The sequence below is a fragment of the Artibeus jamaicensis genome, unplaced genomic scaffold (genome assembly GCF_021234435.1).
Source record: "Artibeus jamaicensis isolate MK-2021 breed Jamaican fruit bat unplaced genomic scaffold, CSHL_Jam_final contig_685, whole genome shotgun sequence".
Classification (NCBI taxonomy): Eukaryota; Metazoa; Chordata; class Mammalia; order Chiroptera; family Phyllostomidae; genus Artibeus; species Artibeus jamaicensis.
Window position 1 is genome coordinate 15,236,889 of NW_026521924.1, and position 17,931 is coordinate 15,254,819.

Sequence of the window (17,931 nt, forward strand, 5' to 3'; positions counted from 1 at the left end):
GCCAGATCCTCTAAAAATTCAGAAGAACACCAATAGCCCATGTTGTATTTTGAAATTGCTTTTTTCTTTTCCTTTAGCAACTGAGTGAAAACAGTTGTAAAACCACATCTGTGAGCAGGATTGGGCCCATGAAACTGGCAGTTTGCAATACATGCTCTATTGAGACTTATTGAAAATGGAAGTCAGAAAGGAAATGGAGGCAGCCGTTGCTTGAACCCTATGACCAAACCTCCCCTAGACAAGAGTTACAGAAAGAGAAAGAGAAAATATGTAGAGAGAACACAAATGATGTATCAAATTATCTTGGTGTATAGCATATTACACACGGAAGTGCTATGTGCTACAAGGATTTTTTTTTAAGTTAACTAAGATAAAGAATAGAAAAAGTGGTTAGGGAAGGTGACATTTAAGCGGAGACCCATGAGAAGGAGCTGACTTAACAACAAGAACAACAAACAAACAAACAGGGAGAGAGAAGACCCATCAGGGAGGAACGGCTTATGCAAAAGGCAAAAAAGAACTTGGTGTAAGAGAGGTGAGTGGTAATGGCTATGCTGGATATCTAGGCAAGTGCAGCACGTACAGGGCCTCAAAGGTCATACAATTATCTTGACAGCAACGTGGAGCCATGGAAGGGCTTCAAGCAAAGAGGTGTGAGGTGGAGCCACCCTCAGGAGCTGAATTAGGAAGCTGTTGCAATGGCCCAGGAGAGAGGCTGTGGCCTGGATTGGCCAGCAGCCTTGGACATAGACAGCCCCACATTTCTGTGTCTTGATCCGCCTCTAAGCCAAAGGCTGGATGTAACCCCCAGAGCTTTTCCATAAGGCTTTTTCTTTTCCACAAGGCTGCCTGCAGCATCCTTCTTATTGCCAGTGTCCCTAAATCCATCTTAGACATACCACCAGGTCAGATAGGTCTGTCTGTTGACTGGCCTAGGCTGCCCTCTGCTGGCAGAAGAAGGCCATACTCCCCAGAGCAGGGGAACAGCGGACTCTGAAAGAACACAATTCCAGACTAAAAGGGAAAAGGGTGCCTGGCTCTCACCAGTCTTCCCCATCTTAGTTAATGGCATCTCCATCATCCTGTAGTTCAGTTCAGAAACTGGGGACTTATCTCCTCCTCTCCCCATCAGGGAGTCCCTAATCTCCCAAGATGTTGCTTCTGTTTTCTAAAATGAAATCCTAAATCAGAAATTCCTGAATAGATATTAATTCCATCTACTTCTCCCCACTCCCACAGGGCCCACTTTAGCAGAAGCCACCACCATCCCTTCTCCGCTCTATTTAGTCATTTTTACTCTTGCCTTGGCCAATCCGTGTCCCTGTCTCAGCAGCCAGAGTGCTCATGGCATCCTCTGATTCCATAATCCTTGCTCCTCAGTTATAACTCCTAACACCAACCAGTGCTGGACCACACATCCACACGGCCCCGCCCACCCGGGGCACTCAGCAAGCATGGGGAACTACAGAGATGCTGGAGAGCAGGCGAGCTCCCATCAGAGCCTCGCGAACAGGGCACTTGGCCTCCTCACCCCCCTCTCCCTGTGGTGTCCCAGCCTCACCCCCTCTCACTGGCTCCTCTCCTTCCTCTAGCCTCCCTCATTTTTGTTTGTCCCATTTCCCCCTCCCACAAACTCAAGTTTGTTTCTAATGCAAAGCACATTGGCCATTTCTGTTTCTTTGGCACCTGCCATCCAGAGTTCTTAAGCTATCATGTTCCCCTCAGGCAGATTGTTGAGATACCTTCCATATATATATACACACACACACATATATGGTTCTCTCCCTAGAAAAAAAATACCAAGGACAAGACAGTAACGTTTTTCACCCTTCTACAGCTGTAACGGTCCATCATTTCAACATCTGGTGGAATGGCCTGAGACTCCAGAAATCCTCACTGACCCCAGCCTCAGACCGTGTAACGGGAACCTCGCCCACCCAGAGGCCTTGGGACAGTAGAGCTGGATGCCCTGACCACACTGAGCCAAGGAGGCTCAGGAACACAGGAGCCTCAGGGTTTCTGACGTGACTGAACCCAAGAAGTGGGGGTGGGCGCCACCTACCAGGCAAATCTCCCAAGATGGAATGTGGTGGGAGGAAAAAAGGAATCTTTTATTTAATGGCAAGTTTCTGCCTCAAGTACCCAGAGGGTAACAGAAATAAGGAAAAACTCAGAGGATGACATCAAAAATAGCTATTTAAATGTTTGTCATTACAACTACTACATAGGTTCAGGAACTGAAAATAACACAGGAACAAAAAATCTGTTCACAGGGCTGTTATCACCCAAAGAAACATCTTCCTGTTGCCCTCTGCCAGCTCAGTTCAAAGTTGCACCAGGACCCTCTTTTCCCACCCAGAAGTGTCATTAACATGGGTGGCTTAGCTGGTGCCCAGTCGCTGTCCAGCTTCAGGCATCTTCGGGAGTCTGTGACCCCAGACCTCCACTCACAGGCCAGCACTGGCCACCGTTGGCAGCCTGCTAGCAACTGATGACGCGCCCCCTGCTGGGGGGAGGGGAAAGAACCACCTGATACTTTGTTTCTCCCCCCCCCCAGCTCCAATTCAAACGTTCTCTCCCAGAATCCCTTGCATGCGGAGAGCCAATGGGAGTGTCCAACCTTCCAACCAATGGGGGCCGTATTTATCGGCCATATTTGCCGTTGCCCCTTTTCTGGTCTTAGCGTTTAGCACGGGGACATAGCCTGCAGTCCCACGTGCACAACTGAAGCCGCTTCCCTGGTGGGGGCCTGTCCTCCATTACACTGAGGCAAATCACAGCTTGTTAATTCAGATCACGAAGGCTGCCATTTGTAGCACACAGGTTTTCTGGGAAGGAGAGTACAGATGGTGTGCAGAAGAAAGCCAAGGACGGACAGACGTGTAGGGAGAGGATCCTGGCAGCACGGACGCCATGGCTTTGTGGGTAACTGAGGCCCAGCTCTGTCCCGGTCCCTCCATGTCCTTTACAGGCATTTGGTTGTTCACCTCTTGGAGTTCAAAAGCTGGGAGTTCAAAAAAGTGGGAGTTCAAAAACTCCCACTTTCGCCAATCCAGCCTGTCCCCAACCAGCAAAGAACAAAGGGAACTCTGAAATGACAATTTTGTTTTCAAGTCTTCAAAGATCTTTTCTTTACTTTTTCGAATGTCAGGAGCAGAGGGGTGCATCCATGATTCTCATTCCTACTTGGTAGACTGTCATCGCTATTTTCTGCATATTTTGTGGTTTTAATTACCAGTTCTTATGCTCATCACCATCCCTCTATAGCAGCAATTTTCAATTGACTTGCCGCAAAAATTTTAAAACATGCAACAACCTGATTATTTAGTCAGGGGCACTGACCTCTTTTTCTCTTAGATGGTCAAATAAAAACATGACAACAGCCAACAAAACAGTAGCCATCTGATGTAAGTGAATAAAAGTAATACCCACCTATTTTCTGTCAGATCAGAAAAAAATATATTTTTTGGTGTGCTGCAGAATTTTAGTAATTAGTTTCTGTGTACCATGAGATGAAAAAAGTCGAAAATCACTGCTCTCCAGGCGACCATTCTAATGTCCTTGATATGTATTCTTTAATATGTAAATATTCTTGTTAGCCTTGTGATGTTGCCATGTGATATGTACTGTTAATTTATATAAATCATATAGTACATTTTTCTTAATGTTCAGCTCTGTGTTTTAAAGATCTATACATGTTGATGAGGATTGGGGGGATAATAAGTGATGAAGTTAGTGCCTCACCCAGGTCCCCTTTACCATGAGCCCCCACTGTTGTGAGTGGTGGCTGAAAGCCACTCACAGCTGTCACCTTCTCTGGAGAATTGCTCTCGGTCAAACAGAAGTCAACTAGCCAGGGACACAACCCCACCGGGCCTCCCCTAGACCGTGTGGCCTGACAGGGGTAGGAGAGGACTAACCTCAAGGGGGAGCAACTGCGTGCTGCAGCGTGTCCTCCAGAGCTCCCCCTGGAGTCAGGCTGAAGTAAGTCTCTGGCTGAGACCCGCTCCTCACTCAGCCTTTTAGTTCCTTAGCCTTTCCTTCCCTCAAACGGGCAGGGAGGGGCAGGAGACATGTCTCACCCATTAATTCAGCAGTCCTGAGCCTGGTCAGAGAAGATTGCCAGGTAAGATTTCTGAAAATCACAAGAAAAATCATGATAGTGCAGGAGGAGGGGAGCCTTTGAATTTCTGTGTGTATCACTTCTATCTAGGAAAGAAAGCCTCTGAGACTGTTAATCTCAAGGTCCAGAGAAAAGAGGACAAGGGGGAATCCTAGAAGCTGGCTATAAGCATAAAACCCCAATAAGGGGAGCACTCAGACTAGCTGGGTGCCTGCTTGCAGCTTTGTGCTCAAGTGTATTTCATAAACTTAGTATCTCATTTCCACTATACATGTGGTCTCTGGACTGAATTTGCCTGTCAAGAGCTAGATAAGAACTGAGGAGGGGGAGCCTAACTTGTTTCTCCCCAGTAACATACCTAAGTACACTTTCCCCCAAAATCACTGAAACAAGAATCCCCACCTCAGGCTCTGCTTCTAGGGAACCTGACCTACGATGGTGATGGTACATTATCATCCAAACTGGTACTCTTTTAAGAGTGCAAGGGATTCTATTAATAATTAAGCCAGGACCAAGGGCAGAAGCCACGGCCCTCCTGCCCAGCCAGGATGTGCACAGCTGAGCACGCACTTGGCTTTGCCCGTCCCGTTGCTACCTAGTGTCCCTTAGTGCACATCCAGCACGTTCTGTCAACTTCTTCCTCAGGGACACGCACCTGGGTTTGCTCTAACTCCTCCCTAACAAACCACAACCAAAAAAATAACCGGCAAAGAACAAAGGGGGGATTTCCCTTCCCTGTTAGGGAAATCCTTGGGTATGTCCCCTAGGAGACCTGTTTGAGAATTTCTCTAGGGTTGTGGAGCCAAAGACACAATGCACCTCAGCTGTTTTGGCCTCCAAAAACATTTTCCCAAATGAGGATTCCAGCCCTGATTCGACGAGGCACGGGGGTCGTGTTTCTGCTTATTTCCTCTACCTTAGTCAAACCACCATGGCATTTAGTAGGGGCTCCGCCCTGCCAGGAGCGTGGGCGTTCCCTGAGGGTCCCTGAGGAGATGATGTTTAACTCAGGCTCTGAGGGGTGAGTCGGGGTTCCCCAGAGTCATGGGGTGAGAAAAAGGTTAGGTGGAGGAAACAACACATTCATTCATTTACATATAAATATTTATTGACCACGTATATTTAAAAGTCCTGTGGCCTCAACAGATAAAAGAACAGTAAATATTTATATAGAGAGTTTTACTGCTTTCAAGCCCATTCTCTCACAAGAACTGAAAACCCAGGGCCACCTGGGCTCATGAGGCAGAAGACACCTTCTGCGAATAAGGAAGTTCTACACTGGCATTTCTCAAACTAAACGTGCATGTGGATCGCCCGGATATCTGGTGGGTGTGGGGGGAGCCTGAAAGTATGCATTTATTACAGGTGGTGCTGACGCTGCTGGTCCGGGGACCACGCCTGGATTTAAAGGGCCCACAGAACCACCATGCCATTGCCACATCCAAACAACCCATATTGGAATTTTCCTGCCCGTCTGAGCATTTTCTTCGTAAAAGTGCTGTGATCAAGGAAGATGCATATGGTTTTTCACCTCTCTTCAATCTCCTTTCATCCACAACAGTCTCAGGGAGTTTTCTCTTCTGTCATGGCACTGACATTTTTTACGAATCAGGCCAGCTGTCGTGTAGAGGATGCTGCAATGCTGATTTTTCGGACGTTTCCTCTTGAGTAGATGCAGGTAAACGTGTTTGGCAAGATCACCCAGGTAATGTGTCCTTCACACTGCATTCATCTTGCCATTTTGTTCCATCCTATCTGCTGATGCTAAGCTTGATCATTCTGTTAAGGGAGTGCCCGCCAGATCACTCCATTGTAAAGGAAACATCTCCCTTTTGTAATTCAACACTTTAAGACTGTGTGAATATCCTGTTCCTTAACAACTTTTCCCTCAGTAGTTTTATCCATTGATGATCTTTGCTTCTCATTTTCAGAACTATTTAAACATGTAGCCCTGGCTGGTGTAGATCAGTGGATTGAATGCCAGCCTGTGAACCAAAAGATCGCTGGTTTGATTCTCAATCAAATGCCTGGGTTGCGGTCAGGTCCTCAGTTGGGGGCATGCGAGAGGCAACCTATTGATGTATCTCTTGCACATAGATGTTTCTCTCCCTCTCTTTCTCCCTCCCTTCCCCTCTCTCTGAAAATAAATAGATAAAATCTTTTAAAAAATTTTTAGGAAGAACTATTTAAGCATGCAGTAGTGTGTGCCGTGTGTGTGTGTGTGTGTGTGAACACATGAAAAAAACTGGGAAATTGGAAATCTATTCACAGTGACTGAATACAATATTAAGTGAAAAGATGTGGGAAAGAACTGCATGTTTCTTTAAATTTTGTATTTATATATTTATTTACTTTTAAAAAGAGAGGAAGGGGAAAGGAGAGAGAAAGAGAGAGAGAGAAACAATTGGTTGCCTCTCGCATGCCCCAAACTGGGGACCTGGCCCACAACCCAGGCATGTGCCCTGACCAGGAACCGAACCAGTGACCTTTCAGTTTGCAAGCCAGCATTCAATCCACTGAGCCACAGCAGCCAGGGCTGCATATTTCTTTAGAACAAATATTTGGTAATTTAACTACCCCAGGCTCTAAACAACCTCCATTCCTGACCTCAGCTCAGATCTCTCTCGAAAAGTTGCCTCATACGGGAGACTTTATCAGATAAAGCCTCAGGTGCCTACCCTCAGACTGCCCTATCCTTATCACTGGAGAATATCAGGACAGGTAGACCCCAAACCAGAATTCAACCCCCCAAAAGAGCTTTCCGAACTTGGGTCAACCCCTTAATTCTATGGGTCAGAAGCACAATCTCCCACTCTGGAGTGTAAAGGGAGATGGCGTGATCAGTCCCGGGCCAAACTAAATCAAGTGCTCAGCCTAGCGTGAAGCAGGGGAGTCTCTGATTTCCAACTATTTGCTCTCAGATGAGGAGGCTCAGAGCCACCAGGGCTGGCTGCTGGGCAAATCCGACGGCCTGAATTATTGATGGATGAATTCATCAGGCACACTGCCTTCACCCACTCACTCAGGTCATGTCCAGCTTGTTGGGAAACAGAGCCTGAAAGTGTACACCATCTGCCCGGAACTAAGGTACCCTGGTCCAAACTCCTTCTATGTGGCTGGAGTGTTGGAAAGAGCAATCTTTGGAGTCTTCCAGACCTGAGTTCAAGTCTCCACTCTCCCAGTGCCAACTGTATGCCCTGGACTGGCTAGTTTACTTCTGTGAGGCTTAGTCTCCTCATCTGTAAAATTGGACCCGTCATCCCTTACAAGTAGTATGGGATCAAAGAAACACACATATAGTTATTAGTAGTGCCTGGAGTATACTAAGCAAACACCTCTATTATCCAAACGTATATAGTCTGACTTCTTGCCTTTGTCTCCCCTTACCGTGAATCCCATGTTCCAGCCCCACCTCACCACCTGCTAAGCTTGGACCAAGCCATGTGATTTTATACCATCTGTGCCATTTTATTGCCTCTCAGATCTAAACCCACTATTTGCCAGCTCTGTGATGATGGAGCTGAGCCTTGTAAATATTTCTCCTTGCCAGCTGACATATGTTAAGCCTTTTCAGTAAGGTCCACTAGAAGGACACAGGAAGAGAATGGACCTCTCCTTCCTGGTTCCAGGTTGGCTCACTTTCTGGGTTCCTGGAAAGCATGCTTTCTTCTCCACTGCTTGGCTCAAAGTTTCTCAGGGCAAAGTGCCTTCAAGGTGCAACTTTCTCTAGTTCATCTAACACACATTCTCCAGCTCTTAACTAGGGCAGCAGTAACATAACCAGGAGCCCCAGACAGCATGGGCCCACGCCCAAGCCCAGGTGACTCCTACCCACACCCTCTCCTCACCCCTGGGCACACGTACACTGGGAGACCCACAGAGCTGCTCATCTGAAGAGCCAGCCACCTGAACTTCATCTTGTGGAACTGACTGGAGCCACCCTGACCCAACAGAAGTGCACTAGGTTCCCAGAGAGGCCTCTCTAAATTACTTATGTCCATCAGCTTATCCTATGTAACATAAAACTACACACTAGCACCCTATAGACTTTATACCTTATTATTGAGACTTTATTATCTTCCCAACACCTCCCATTCCACCACACTAATGAGGTCACGAACAGACTTTTTGCCAGCATTGCTCCTCTTCGCTGTCCTCAGAGCCTAGGGCAGTGCCTGGCATATAATGGGATACTCAAATACTTAAGGAGTGAAGGAACGATGGAATATTGGATGAATATATGCATGAGTAAACAAATTCTTACTCATGAGGATAACGATCTGTGGGACAGCCTAGGATGAAGGAAGCTACTGGGACTGAAAATAGGATCCTTGGACTCCCTCCGGACAAATGCCCACTGCTGTGGTGGTGGCTCTCTCCCGACCGCTGCCGGCAGGTTGCTTAGCAACCGGCCGCGGGAGCCTTCCGCCACCGCTAGAGGGCGTGCGGGCGGGGAGACGTGAACGCGCACGCGTGCGCGGCTCCGCCGGCGAGGGAAGCACGTCACTTCCTGTTTCTTTAGGGGAACGTGGCTTTCCCCGCTGCTGCTGTCTTCCCTTCTGCGATTCTGTTGCAGTGGCCGGAACTGGAGTTGGGACTCTGATCGCAGCGTGGTGATGGACTCGGCCCTCAGCGACCCGCATAACGGCAGCGCCGAGGCTGCCAGCCCAGCCAACAACACGACGCGGCCGCCTTCCACGCCGGAGGGAATCGCGCTGGCCTATGGCAGCCTCCTGCTCATGGCGCTGCTGCCCATCTTCTTCGGCGCCCTGCGCTCGGTGCGCTGCGCCCGCGGCAAGGTAGGGTCAGCGGCAAAACCGGGTGCTTTCCATCTCCCTCCTAGCAAACGACTAACACGGACTCGCCCCCGCCCGGCCTCCCTAGGAGGAACCGACACCTCCTTTCCCTGCACTCACCCTTCCCAGCCTCGATCACCACCGCTTCCCCAACCCCAGGCTTACATCCCGCGGCTGGCCTTAGGTGGTTCAGGATTGGGGCACAGACTCGCGAAACAGCTACTGACATCTTCCTCGAATATGGCCCGGTCACTACTCCCTCTCAGACCCTGACACACATCTCTCCCTCTTTACATCATACTGGGAACACTGTCAGCTGACCCTTACACTGTGATTCCCGCACTAATTGTTCTGGGCCAGCTGGACCCAGCCAGACCGGCCCCACCCTCATCTCTCGCTGGGCATCTCATCTGAGACAGTCACCCCATCCTAGGCTGTGGCTTATCACCAGTCTGTGCCCGATGGTGTTCTCTTAGAACTCTTGAATGGTACAATCTTGTGCCTTCCCTCCGTTAGGAACCCTGCCTCAACCCATCCCAGGTCAGATTCTGGCATCCAGGCCCCTCCCTAGACTCTTACACCTGTCTAATTGGAATCAATGGCTTGTAGTATGTTCTCCCAGAATCCCCAGTCCCTTCCCCCTGCATTAAAAACAAAAATTAGCCCAGGAATATGGCCTCGGGTTTTCACCTCGCTGTCTGGAACCAGTTTGAATCAACTAGCCCCTCAGTACCTGGCACCTTGGTGCCTCCCTTTTTAACCAGGCAAAGACCCCTTATTTGGCTGGTTTTCTCCACCTGACAAGCAGCCAACTTTGTCCTACCTGTTCTGCTCCTGAGTCCAGACCCTGTTCTAATCCCTAACCCTGTTCCCACCACAGGCTGTGAACCTACCTCAAAGTCACCTTTCTTCCCATGCCCCCAAGACAGTCTCCCCCAAATTGGGCCTTCCAGCCAGTAACTGAGCTGTTTTGGCCTCTCAGGACTGGGCCAGGCCCCATACCTGGCCCTCCTCAACATCTGTCTCATTGGATACCAAAGAGAACTCTAGCACCTTCCACCTCTCCACTTCCTCCCCCATCCTTCTTCCCTATATTAAGCCAATGGCTTCTCACTTGCTGGTACCCAATCCCCTCCTCCACAGCCTCCTGATCTGCAGCTCCCTGCAACTCCTCCCCACCCAAACCTGAAGCTGAACTCAGATGGAAGCTGTGCTACCCAAAGAGGGCTGGCCCACAAAACAGCTGCCACTTTTGAAACTGCTCAAACCCACGTTCTCAAAACATTACCCAACTTGAGCAGTGGCTGAGGCCTGCCACCTTCCTTCCCCAAAATCAGAGAACTGAACAGCTGGCGCTCTCTGTGGTCAGATGCGGAGAGGAGTAGTCAGGAAGGGCTTAGGTGGCCCCATTTACTGTTCCTTTCTGCCTCTTCTAAGCAGAACTCAAGTGGCCTTCAACCTCCCTACCATACCTTTTAGGCAGACACATGGTGCAGGGAGAAATTCTGAGACAGACCGGAACAGAGGAGGTGAGGGGCAGCATGTGCAAGCTGGGCAGTTTCTCTGAGGGGCTCCCCAAACTGAGTGATTCTTGGCACCTTCTGCGTATGGATCACTAATCTCTTTAGAAAACACCTTCCAGGCAGTAAAGTTTCCTAAACTTCTACTATTGTCTCCACTGTGGGGATGCTGCAGAGATGAGTGGGTCAGAGCTCTGTCACCAGGGAGTTTAGGTGTCTGCATGAGGGAGGGACCACCAGATCTGTGATCGTAATACAGGCAGGGCTCAGGGTTTCAAGAGAAAGGCTGAACACACCTAGGGCAGGGCAGGGCAGTTTTGTGCTGAAGCAGGGCTGGAGCCTGGATGTGGAAGACATTCCAGGAATGAGGAAACCAGGTAAGCAGGAGTGTCAGGCAGTGCAGAAGGTGATGTTGCTGGAGCAGAGGGTCTAGACATAAGAGAGATTTAGATCTAAATAACCTCCCCACCTCCCCCGCCCTACCCCCAGCATCTCTTTCGGGTCTGCAGGGGTTGGAAGACTGCAGTAAGTTGCAAAGGGCATGATCCTTAGTAGCCTCCCACCACTAGGAGAGCATAAAATTTACAAAGCCTTTGCTGTCTTCAGTTCTCCTAGCAACCAAGTGTGACAGGTAGAGCCAACTTTACTATCCCCATTGTAAAGAGAAAGAAATCGAGGGTCAAATAAATGACTTCTCAGAATCACTCTGAACCAGGTGTCACTAGTCCTAGTCTGGGGCGCTCTTCTTGATACACAGGTGCCCCTAAGTGATACATAAGTGACATAGCGGCCTAGGGAGAGGACAGGCCAGATGACTTCCTTTTTCTGCCCTGAGTTGTACTCCCCTGGTCAGCTCAAGAGGAGAGGGAAAAGTCAGCACGGGGTCCCAAGAGTTTGGATTTCCCACCAGTGGCAAACCCCAGAGCCAGTTGAAACGGCATGTGAGGACAGAATTCTCCCTGGGGCCAACTTGTCCATGACGGGCAGGAAGAATTGTGAAATCATGGGGAGAAGAAAGCGGAGTATCCAGGAGTGTGTTAGGAAGAAGTAGCACAGGAGGCGGAATCTTAGAGGGTGCCTGACCCCATCAGACTCATGTTCCCAGAAAGGAGCAGATCCCAGGTGCAGCAAAGGCCCTCGGCATGGAACTCAGAGGAGCCCCTCAGCCAACGAGACTGGGTGCTGGGCTGGCACCGGGGTGCGGGGACAGTGAAGGCCAAGCCCTGCCCTTACAGAGTTCAGTCACCAGGGAGAAACAGATGTGTGACCGGCCACCCAAAGTGAATGCTGATGTGCCTCCCAGAGTTGGCAGCAGTTGTCTTTGTGTGGATAGGGGAGAGTTCAGCAGGCTTAACAGGAAGAGGGGGCGGGGCCTGGACCACAAGGTGTGTGTGTTCAGGGAAGCTGGGAGCAGTGCGATGTGAGCCCAGGCCCGGGGCTTGGATTTAGCAACAAGAAGATGCTCGGGGCTTTCTGAGGTACTGAATGCTGAAGGCAACACAACAGTTCGCCTTCGTAATTACAGAATTACTGCCCTTGGAAAATACCAAGCAGTGCAGAAGCATAAAGAAAAAGCCCCCCCAGTACCACTCCTTGGAAATACACACTGTTTGGTGTGTAAGCTTCCAGAACTGTTTCTGTTTATACAAACATATGTATGTGCTTGTGTGTGTAACCGTATGTAAGTTTATTTTTATAAAAGTGAGGCTTTATAGAGCAGACTTTTCTGCAGTTTAATTTTTTTTTCCTTTAACAATGTCTTGGTTGTCCCCCTGTGTCAGCATGCGTGGGTCTACCTCACCGTTTTGTGGCCGGAGGGTGGTGGTGTGGGCCCACAGTGTGGAATTCTGGAAGAACGGAGGCGTGCGCAGGGAGTCTCCCTCCCACCCCAGCTGCCCAGTCCCTCCCCAGAGGCTGACCCCGTTGTCCATTTCTTGAATAACCATCCAAGAGATTCTGGGCCTTTGCAAATAAATGACCAGGCTTTTCCCCGCTTGTACTACACAGCTTTTAGATTTTGTTATACATACACTTCTTTTTTGCACCTTTCTTTTCTTCAGCAAATGTAATTTATCGTTGGTGATAAATATGTTGGTACTTATGGAGTGGTCGTGTTCTCCTCTGGTAGCTGTTTGGTGTCCCCCCTATGTCCCCAAAGTGTGGCACCTGGGCTGGCGGTGTCAGCATCTGGTGGGAACTTGTAAGAAATACAAAATCTGAGTGAGAGACTCAGGCAGGCCCAGCAGTCTGTTTTCACACGTCTTTCTGGGGGTTCTGACGTGTGCTCACATGGGAGAACCCTGACTTAGAGTCCTCTGCTGGGCATTCAGGTGGAGCCAGTGTTTTGCTGTTGTGAGCCAGGCTGAAATTAATCTCGCACAGTTGTTTCACACTTGCCTGTGTATTCATAGGATAAATTCCTTGAAATTGATTTACTGGGTCAAAGGCAGTGTGAGTGTTTAACTTCACCAAGTTATCCACTATAGGGGTTGTATCAGTTTACGCTCCTACCAGCAGCGACCTCAATTCCCGTGTAGTAGCTGCTTAATAGTTCATCCTCCAGAGGTTTTTTGAGCAGGTATGTGATACAGTCAGTTCTAAGCTTCAGAAGGCACTCCTGGCAGGGAGGCACTCCCGGAGGGAGAAAGAAAAGGGGCTGGTGAGGTGAGGTGGGGGCCGGCAGAGGACTGGGATGTGGGATCCGCACCGGGAATGCGTAGGCAGCGGAACTTTGGCAGGGTGAACGAGCGAATGCTGTGGTAAGGAGAGGAGACTCCAGGATCTGTAGCTGGAGCAACAGTCGGAGAACAGTCCACAAACCCAAGAGCGTTTCTGGGGCATGGCCTAGAAGCGGTGCTCCCCAAGCTCACGCTGAACCAGTGTCTTGAAGCCTGGCTTCTGTCTTCCCTCACTGCTTTTGCTCCTGCCCTGGAAACAGAACATCCAGAGTGTCCCTGGAAGCTGAATTTGTTTCTGCTGTATGTGTCAGCTTCCCCTCCACTGCTCTGTAATTACATTCCGTGTGTCAGAGCTATTGCATTAGCATTGGAGCATCTGGTTTTTTAAAAAAATCCAGATTGAATTAGGAGAGAATCCTAACAACATTTAGTATTTTTGTAACTATGAAGATTAACTGTTCTGTTGTCAGGAGTCTGTCCCTCAGAAAGGTCTCAGGCTCCCTGAGCATTTAGTCACAACTGTCCAGCAGAAATTTCCAGATGGGGAAGGCAGAGGGAGTCTAGGGGATAACAGCCCAGAGGTTGGGCTCTGGGACTAGACAGCCTCGGTGTGAATCCTGGCGTTGCCGCTTGCCTGCTGTGTGACCTTGAAGCAAGTCACTGCACCTCTCTGGGCCTCCGTTTTCTCGTGTACAAAATGGGGCTACTAAGAGTATCTGCTCCGTAGGGTTTTTGTGAGGATGAAATCGTGTAAACCGCCTAGAACAGTGCTTGGCCCCTAGGAAGCTCGCAGTAAATGTCAGCCTCATTACCGTTGCTGTCTGGCAGATGTCAGGTCTCCCGTTCTGACTCAGCATCCCAGCATGGGGTGTTTATAACAGGCGCCCGCGGAGGAGAACCGATTCCTTCGTTTGCTGGCGTGTCTGTTCGACCTCGGTTTGTCATCAAATAATATTAAGCCTCTTCCGCCTGGGATACTGGGCTGGAGTGAAAGGAGTATGTGGCCGTGAGCCCTAGCACTGACTGGCGGGGGAAGCCGGCGTCCCCCGTACGCTTTCACAGCTGTGTGCTTGGCCTCCCAAGTCTGGCTGAGGTGGCATCTGCCCCAACCACCTCTGACACTCCCCTACTTCCGTGCCGGAGTACGTCCTGTTTGCTCTCTCGTGATTTCCACGTACACAATAATAATACAGCCCATTTATACAGCCGAATGCCGAGTTCAAGGCACAGCACTAAATGCTTCCAGTGCAGAAATTACAGACTCTTGACAACTCATATTGCAGCGGAGGAAATTGCGGCCCCGAGAGAGAATCGCCCCCGGGCCCCACCACTGGGGAGGCAGCGGGCTTTCTGACATCAGAGCCCTCTCTCAGCCCTGTGGCACCAGTACCATGTACCACAGCAGCAGACATGTCTTATTTGTCATGTGTCACAGTGTATTGTGACGTTCTGTCTGCTCTTAAGATCTTGGCCTGCTTGCCTGTGAACTCTTCCAGGTCAGGAGCTAGTTTGGGGGGGGAGTGCATTTTTGTTTGTTTTTGGTGCTCACATTGCTGCCGCACAGGGAACAGGATTTGTGGAGGCGCACACGCCGGGCGAGAAGCCTGCCCAAGCCCCCCAGCACACTCCTGCCAAAAGCAGAATCCAGGGGCTGAGAGAGGAGAGGGAAGGAAGACAGCCAGGCTTCTGTGTCAGTGGTGCCCGCCCACCCCTCCGCCACCTCCCCGAGAGGCTGCCTGAGACTGACTCCCGCAGAGCCACCTCTGGAAGCTCCGGAGGGGAGCTCCTCCCTGTGCCGGGGCCTCGTGGGGCCGTGATGGAGGGGGCCTGCCTCCCTGCTAGTCACAGCCCCTGGAGGTCACCACACTGCACAGTTTGCTGGCTCTTCAACGTCCCGCATCTCGTTTGGTTTGAGCCCCTTGGCCTTTCAGATGTAAGTAAAACTAGAGCTTGTCGTCTGTTTGACAGGTGAGTAAATGGTTTGTCTGTCACCCAGCAAGCCATTAAGAGAACAGCGAATGCCTTGGCTGCGCTTTATATGCATCATTTTCACAAGTGTGAATTATGTCTGTAGGAAAGATTCCCGGGAGTGGAGTTGCTTGGTCAGAGGGCACGTGCGTTGGTGATTCTGACAGCTACTGCCAGCGTGCTGTCCACAGCCAGACCAAAGTGCCCTGCTGACGGGAGGTGGGTCAGCCCCTGTGCCCCCGCCGCCTCGCCAGCTCAGCGCATTGTCAGACACGGGTTTTGGCTGTTCCATGATGGAAAGTGGGATCTCAGTGTGCTGTGATTTGAGCTTTCTTGTTTGGAGTGAGGATGGACGTCTCTCCTGTGATTAGGAGGCACTTGCGCTTCATGTTCTATAAATCTCTCTGTATCTGGAGCACATGGAGGTTACGGCTTGACACACCTGCCACGTTGTCCTCCTCGAAAGGCTGGACCAGTCTTTGTAGTCGGACGCCATGCAGGCATCCCAGTTCCCTACCTATCCGTCTCCTAGTGACCATTTTATGGGCTTCCTGCGCTATTCCCCCATCTCTCTCCCCTTCTGCAGCCTTCCACCGTGGTGCATGAGAGCCGCCCCTGGCCAAAATCAACCTCTCTGGGCAGTCACCCCCTTAGCTGTGTTGCCCTGTTGGTTTTTAAGAGCCATCTGTGAGCCAGTTATTAATGGACTCTGCAGCTGAACATGATCCCTTCTCTCCCCGGGATGCTGATTCACAGGGTGGACGTGATGGTGAAATCTCCGGCACTGGGATGAGTCTGTGGCTCTTGTGGCCAGAACTGCTCTTTGGCTTGAACAGAAGTCTAACCTGGTGTTGCTTGGGCTTTCATTAGCTATATCATGAAATAGGATCAGACATAAGGTGCAGTGAGAATTGCCATTGTGAAGTACACTTATCCTGGTGGAGGCATCTGGAAAAGCTTCATGGTGGTGATGCTTGCCAGGTGCTTGTGGATGGAGGGCTTTGCCTGGCAGAGAGCAGGGGGAGCGCCCTGGCCCCGGAAGCTTCCTGCTCTGGGTTTTTAAGGCACTGCTACCGGTGGGTTTTCACTCGCAAGTCTATTGCTATGAATTCTGTAGTTCCCGTGTTTAATTCCTGTGTTGCACTATTAGTCTATTTCCATTTTTATAATACCGACATTATTTTGATTGCATTCGGTTCTTTTTCATGTAAATATCCTCTGTCAGCTCCTTAACCAGACTACATTCTTGCTAACCATGGCACCTACCACTGTAAATTTAGGTGTGGCTTTCACTCTTACCAGATTCGGTTCTCCCAAATCTCTTTAAGTTTGAAGCGTGGTCAGGACTCGCTTCTCACTGTTGGGGCCTTCTCCCATGCGGGTTCAGCCATTGCCAGTTTTGTCTGTCGTTGGTTTATTTCCCCTCAGTATTCACTGCCTACTGGATACAAAAGATTAATCACATTTACCTCATAGCTAATCCATAAGAAAATTGGGAAGAGTTCTCAGACAACTCTGTTGTTCCCGGTTTTCAGGGGTTTTGGTTTTGTTTCTTTTGGTCACGGCCTCTCCGCCGTGGCTCTTCTCCCCGGCTGCGCCACGCGTGCTTGAGGTCCTCCCTGGGCTTCCCCTGTTGGGGTCAAATATCCTCAGTCGCAGAAAAGTAGGATCAAGCATCTGGCCCCAGAGCGGGTGGTTGGGCAGCACCCTTGACAGAGGGAGCAGCATTGAGTTACCAAAACATGGGACCCCCTGAGGCACCTAATGGAACTGGGGCTCAGAGGGGGTGGAGCTATAGGGCTGTCACATTCTCCCCTCCAGAACGCCTCGGACGTGCCTGAGACGATCACCAGCCGTGACGCCGCCCGCTTCCCCATCATCGCCAGCTGCACACTCCTGGGGCTCTACCTCTTCTTCAAAGTAAGTCTCCGCCGCCTGCTGTATCCTTGGGTCTCAGTAACTTTTTCCTTTATCTTTCCCATCAGAGGAGATATGCACGTTTATTTATAGCAAACAAAGAGCAGGGAAGAAATCATAACAGTTCGTCCCTGGACCCCCTACCCAGAGACCACCGCCACCGTGTCCAGGCCTACTCCCCCCCACACCCCCGGTCTTCTCTGCGGTGTGGAGCTTGCGTTGGCTTTCGTGACGCCCGTGTGGTCTCACAGCGCTCTTCCTGTAGGGGTGGGGGCTGCGCGTGTCTCAGACATACCTCTGCCATACTAATTGCGCTTTTTTTTTTTTTTTTTTTAAATTTATCAAGGTCTGTTTTCCCAATAAAAGTTACACAGGCTCAGTGTTGAGAACCTGGAAAACAGGGAAAAGTAAAAAGGGAAGAACAGCAGTCATCCAAAACCCCACTCCCAGAGGCGGTCACAGACTCCCTTTGGAGGTGTGTCCTTCCACTCTTCCTCCCGTGCATGGTTTTGCCCCCACTGTGACCACGTGGTGTAGTCAGCCTGTGGCTGCTCTTTTTCCACTTCCCGTTGACAACCTCGTTAGCATTTTCTCATGTTACTGCAAACTTTCCTTAAACCTTTTTTTAATGCAACATGCCTTATTTATTTTATTTTATTTTTAAGGTTTTATTTATTTATTTTTAGAGAGGGGGGAAAGGAGGGAGAAAGAGGAGGGAAACATCAACGTGTGGCTGCCTCTCCCATGCCCCCTATTGGGGGACCTGGCCTGCAGCCCAGGCCTGTGCCCAGACTGGAAATCGAACCCACAACCCTTTGGTCCACAGACCTGCACTCAATCCACTGAGGTACACCAGCCAGGGCTAACATGTCTTATTTTTTCATTATAACGATAATATACACAGAAAATTTAAAGAAAAGGAGGGAAAG

The 17,931-nt window shown here is 50.0% G+C and overlaps 1 protein-coding gene across 3 annotated transcripts in view; it reads left to right on the top strand.

Moving 5' to 3' along the window:
• The first annotated feature begins 8,622 nt into the window (after positions 1 to 8,622).
• Positions 8,623 to 17,931, top strand: part of HM13 (histocompatibility minor 13) — a 37,663-nt gene continuing 28,354 nt past the window's right edge. For 2 of the 3 annotated variants that reach the window (XR_005082196.2, XM_037143173.2), the window contains exons 1-2: positions 8,623 to 8,922; positions 16,907 to 17,005. Coding sequence is in view for 2 of the 3 variants with exons in the window: in XM_037143173.2 (XP_036999068.2) it covers positions 8,740 to 8,922; positions 16,907 to 17,005 (282 nt within the window). In the remaining variant the exon portion in view is untranslated. The remainder of the gene's footprint in view (positions 8,923 to 16,906; positions 17,006 to 17,931) is intronic. The other variant, XM_037143174.2, reaches the window with a different exon arrangement.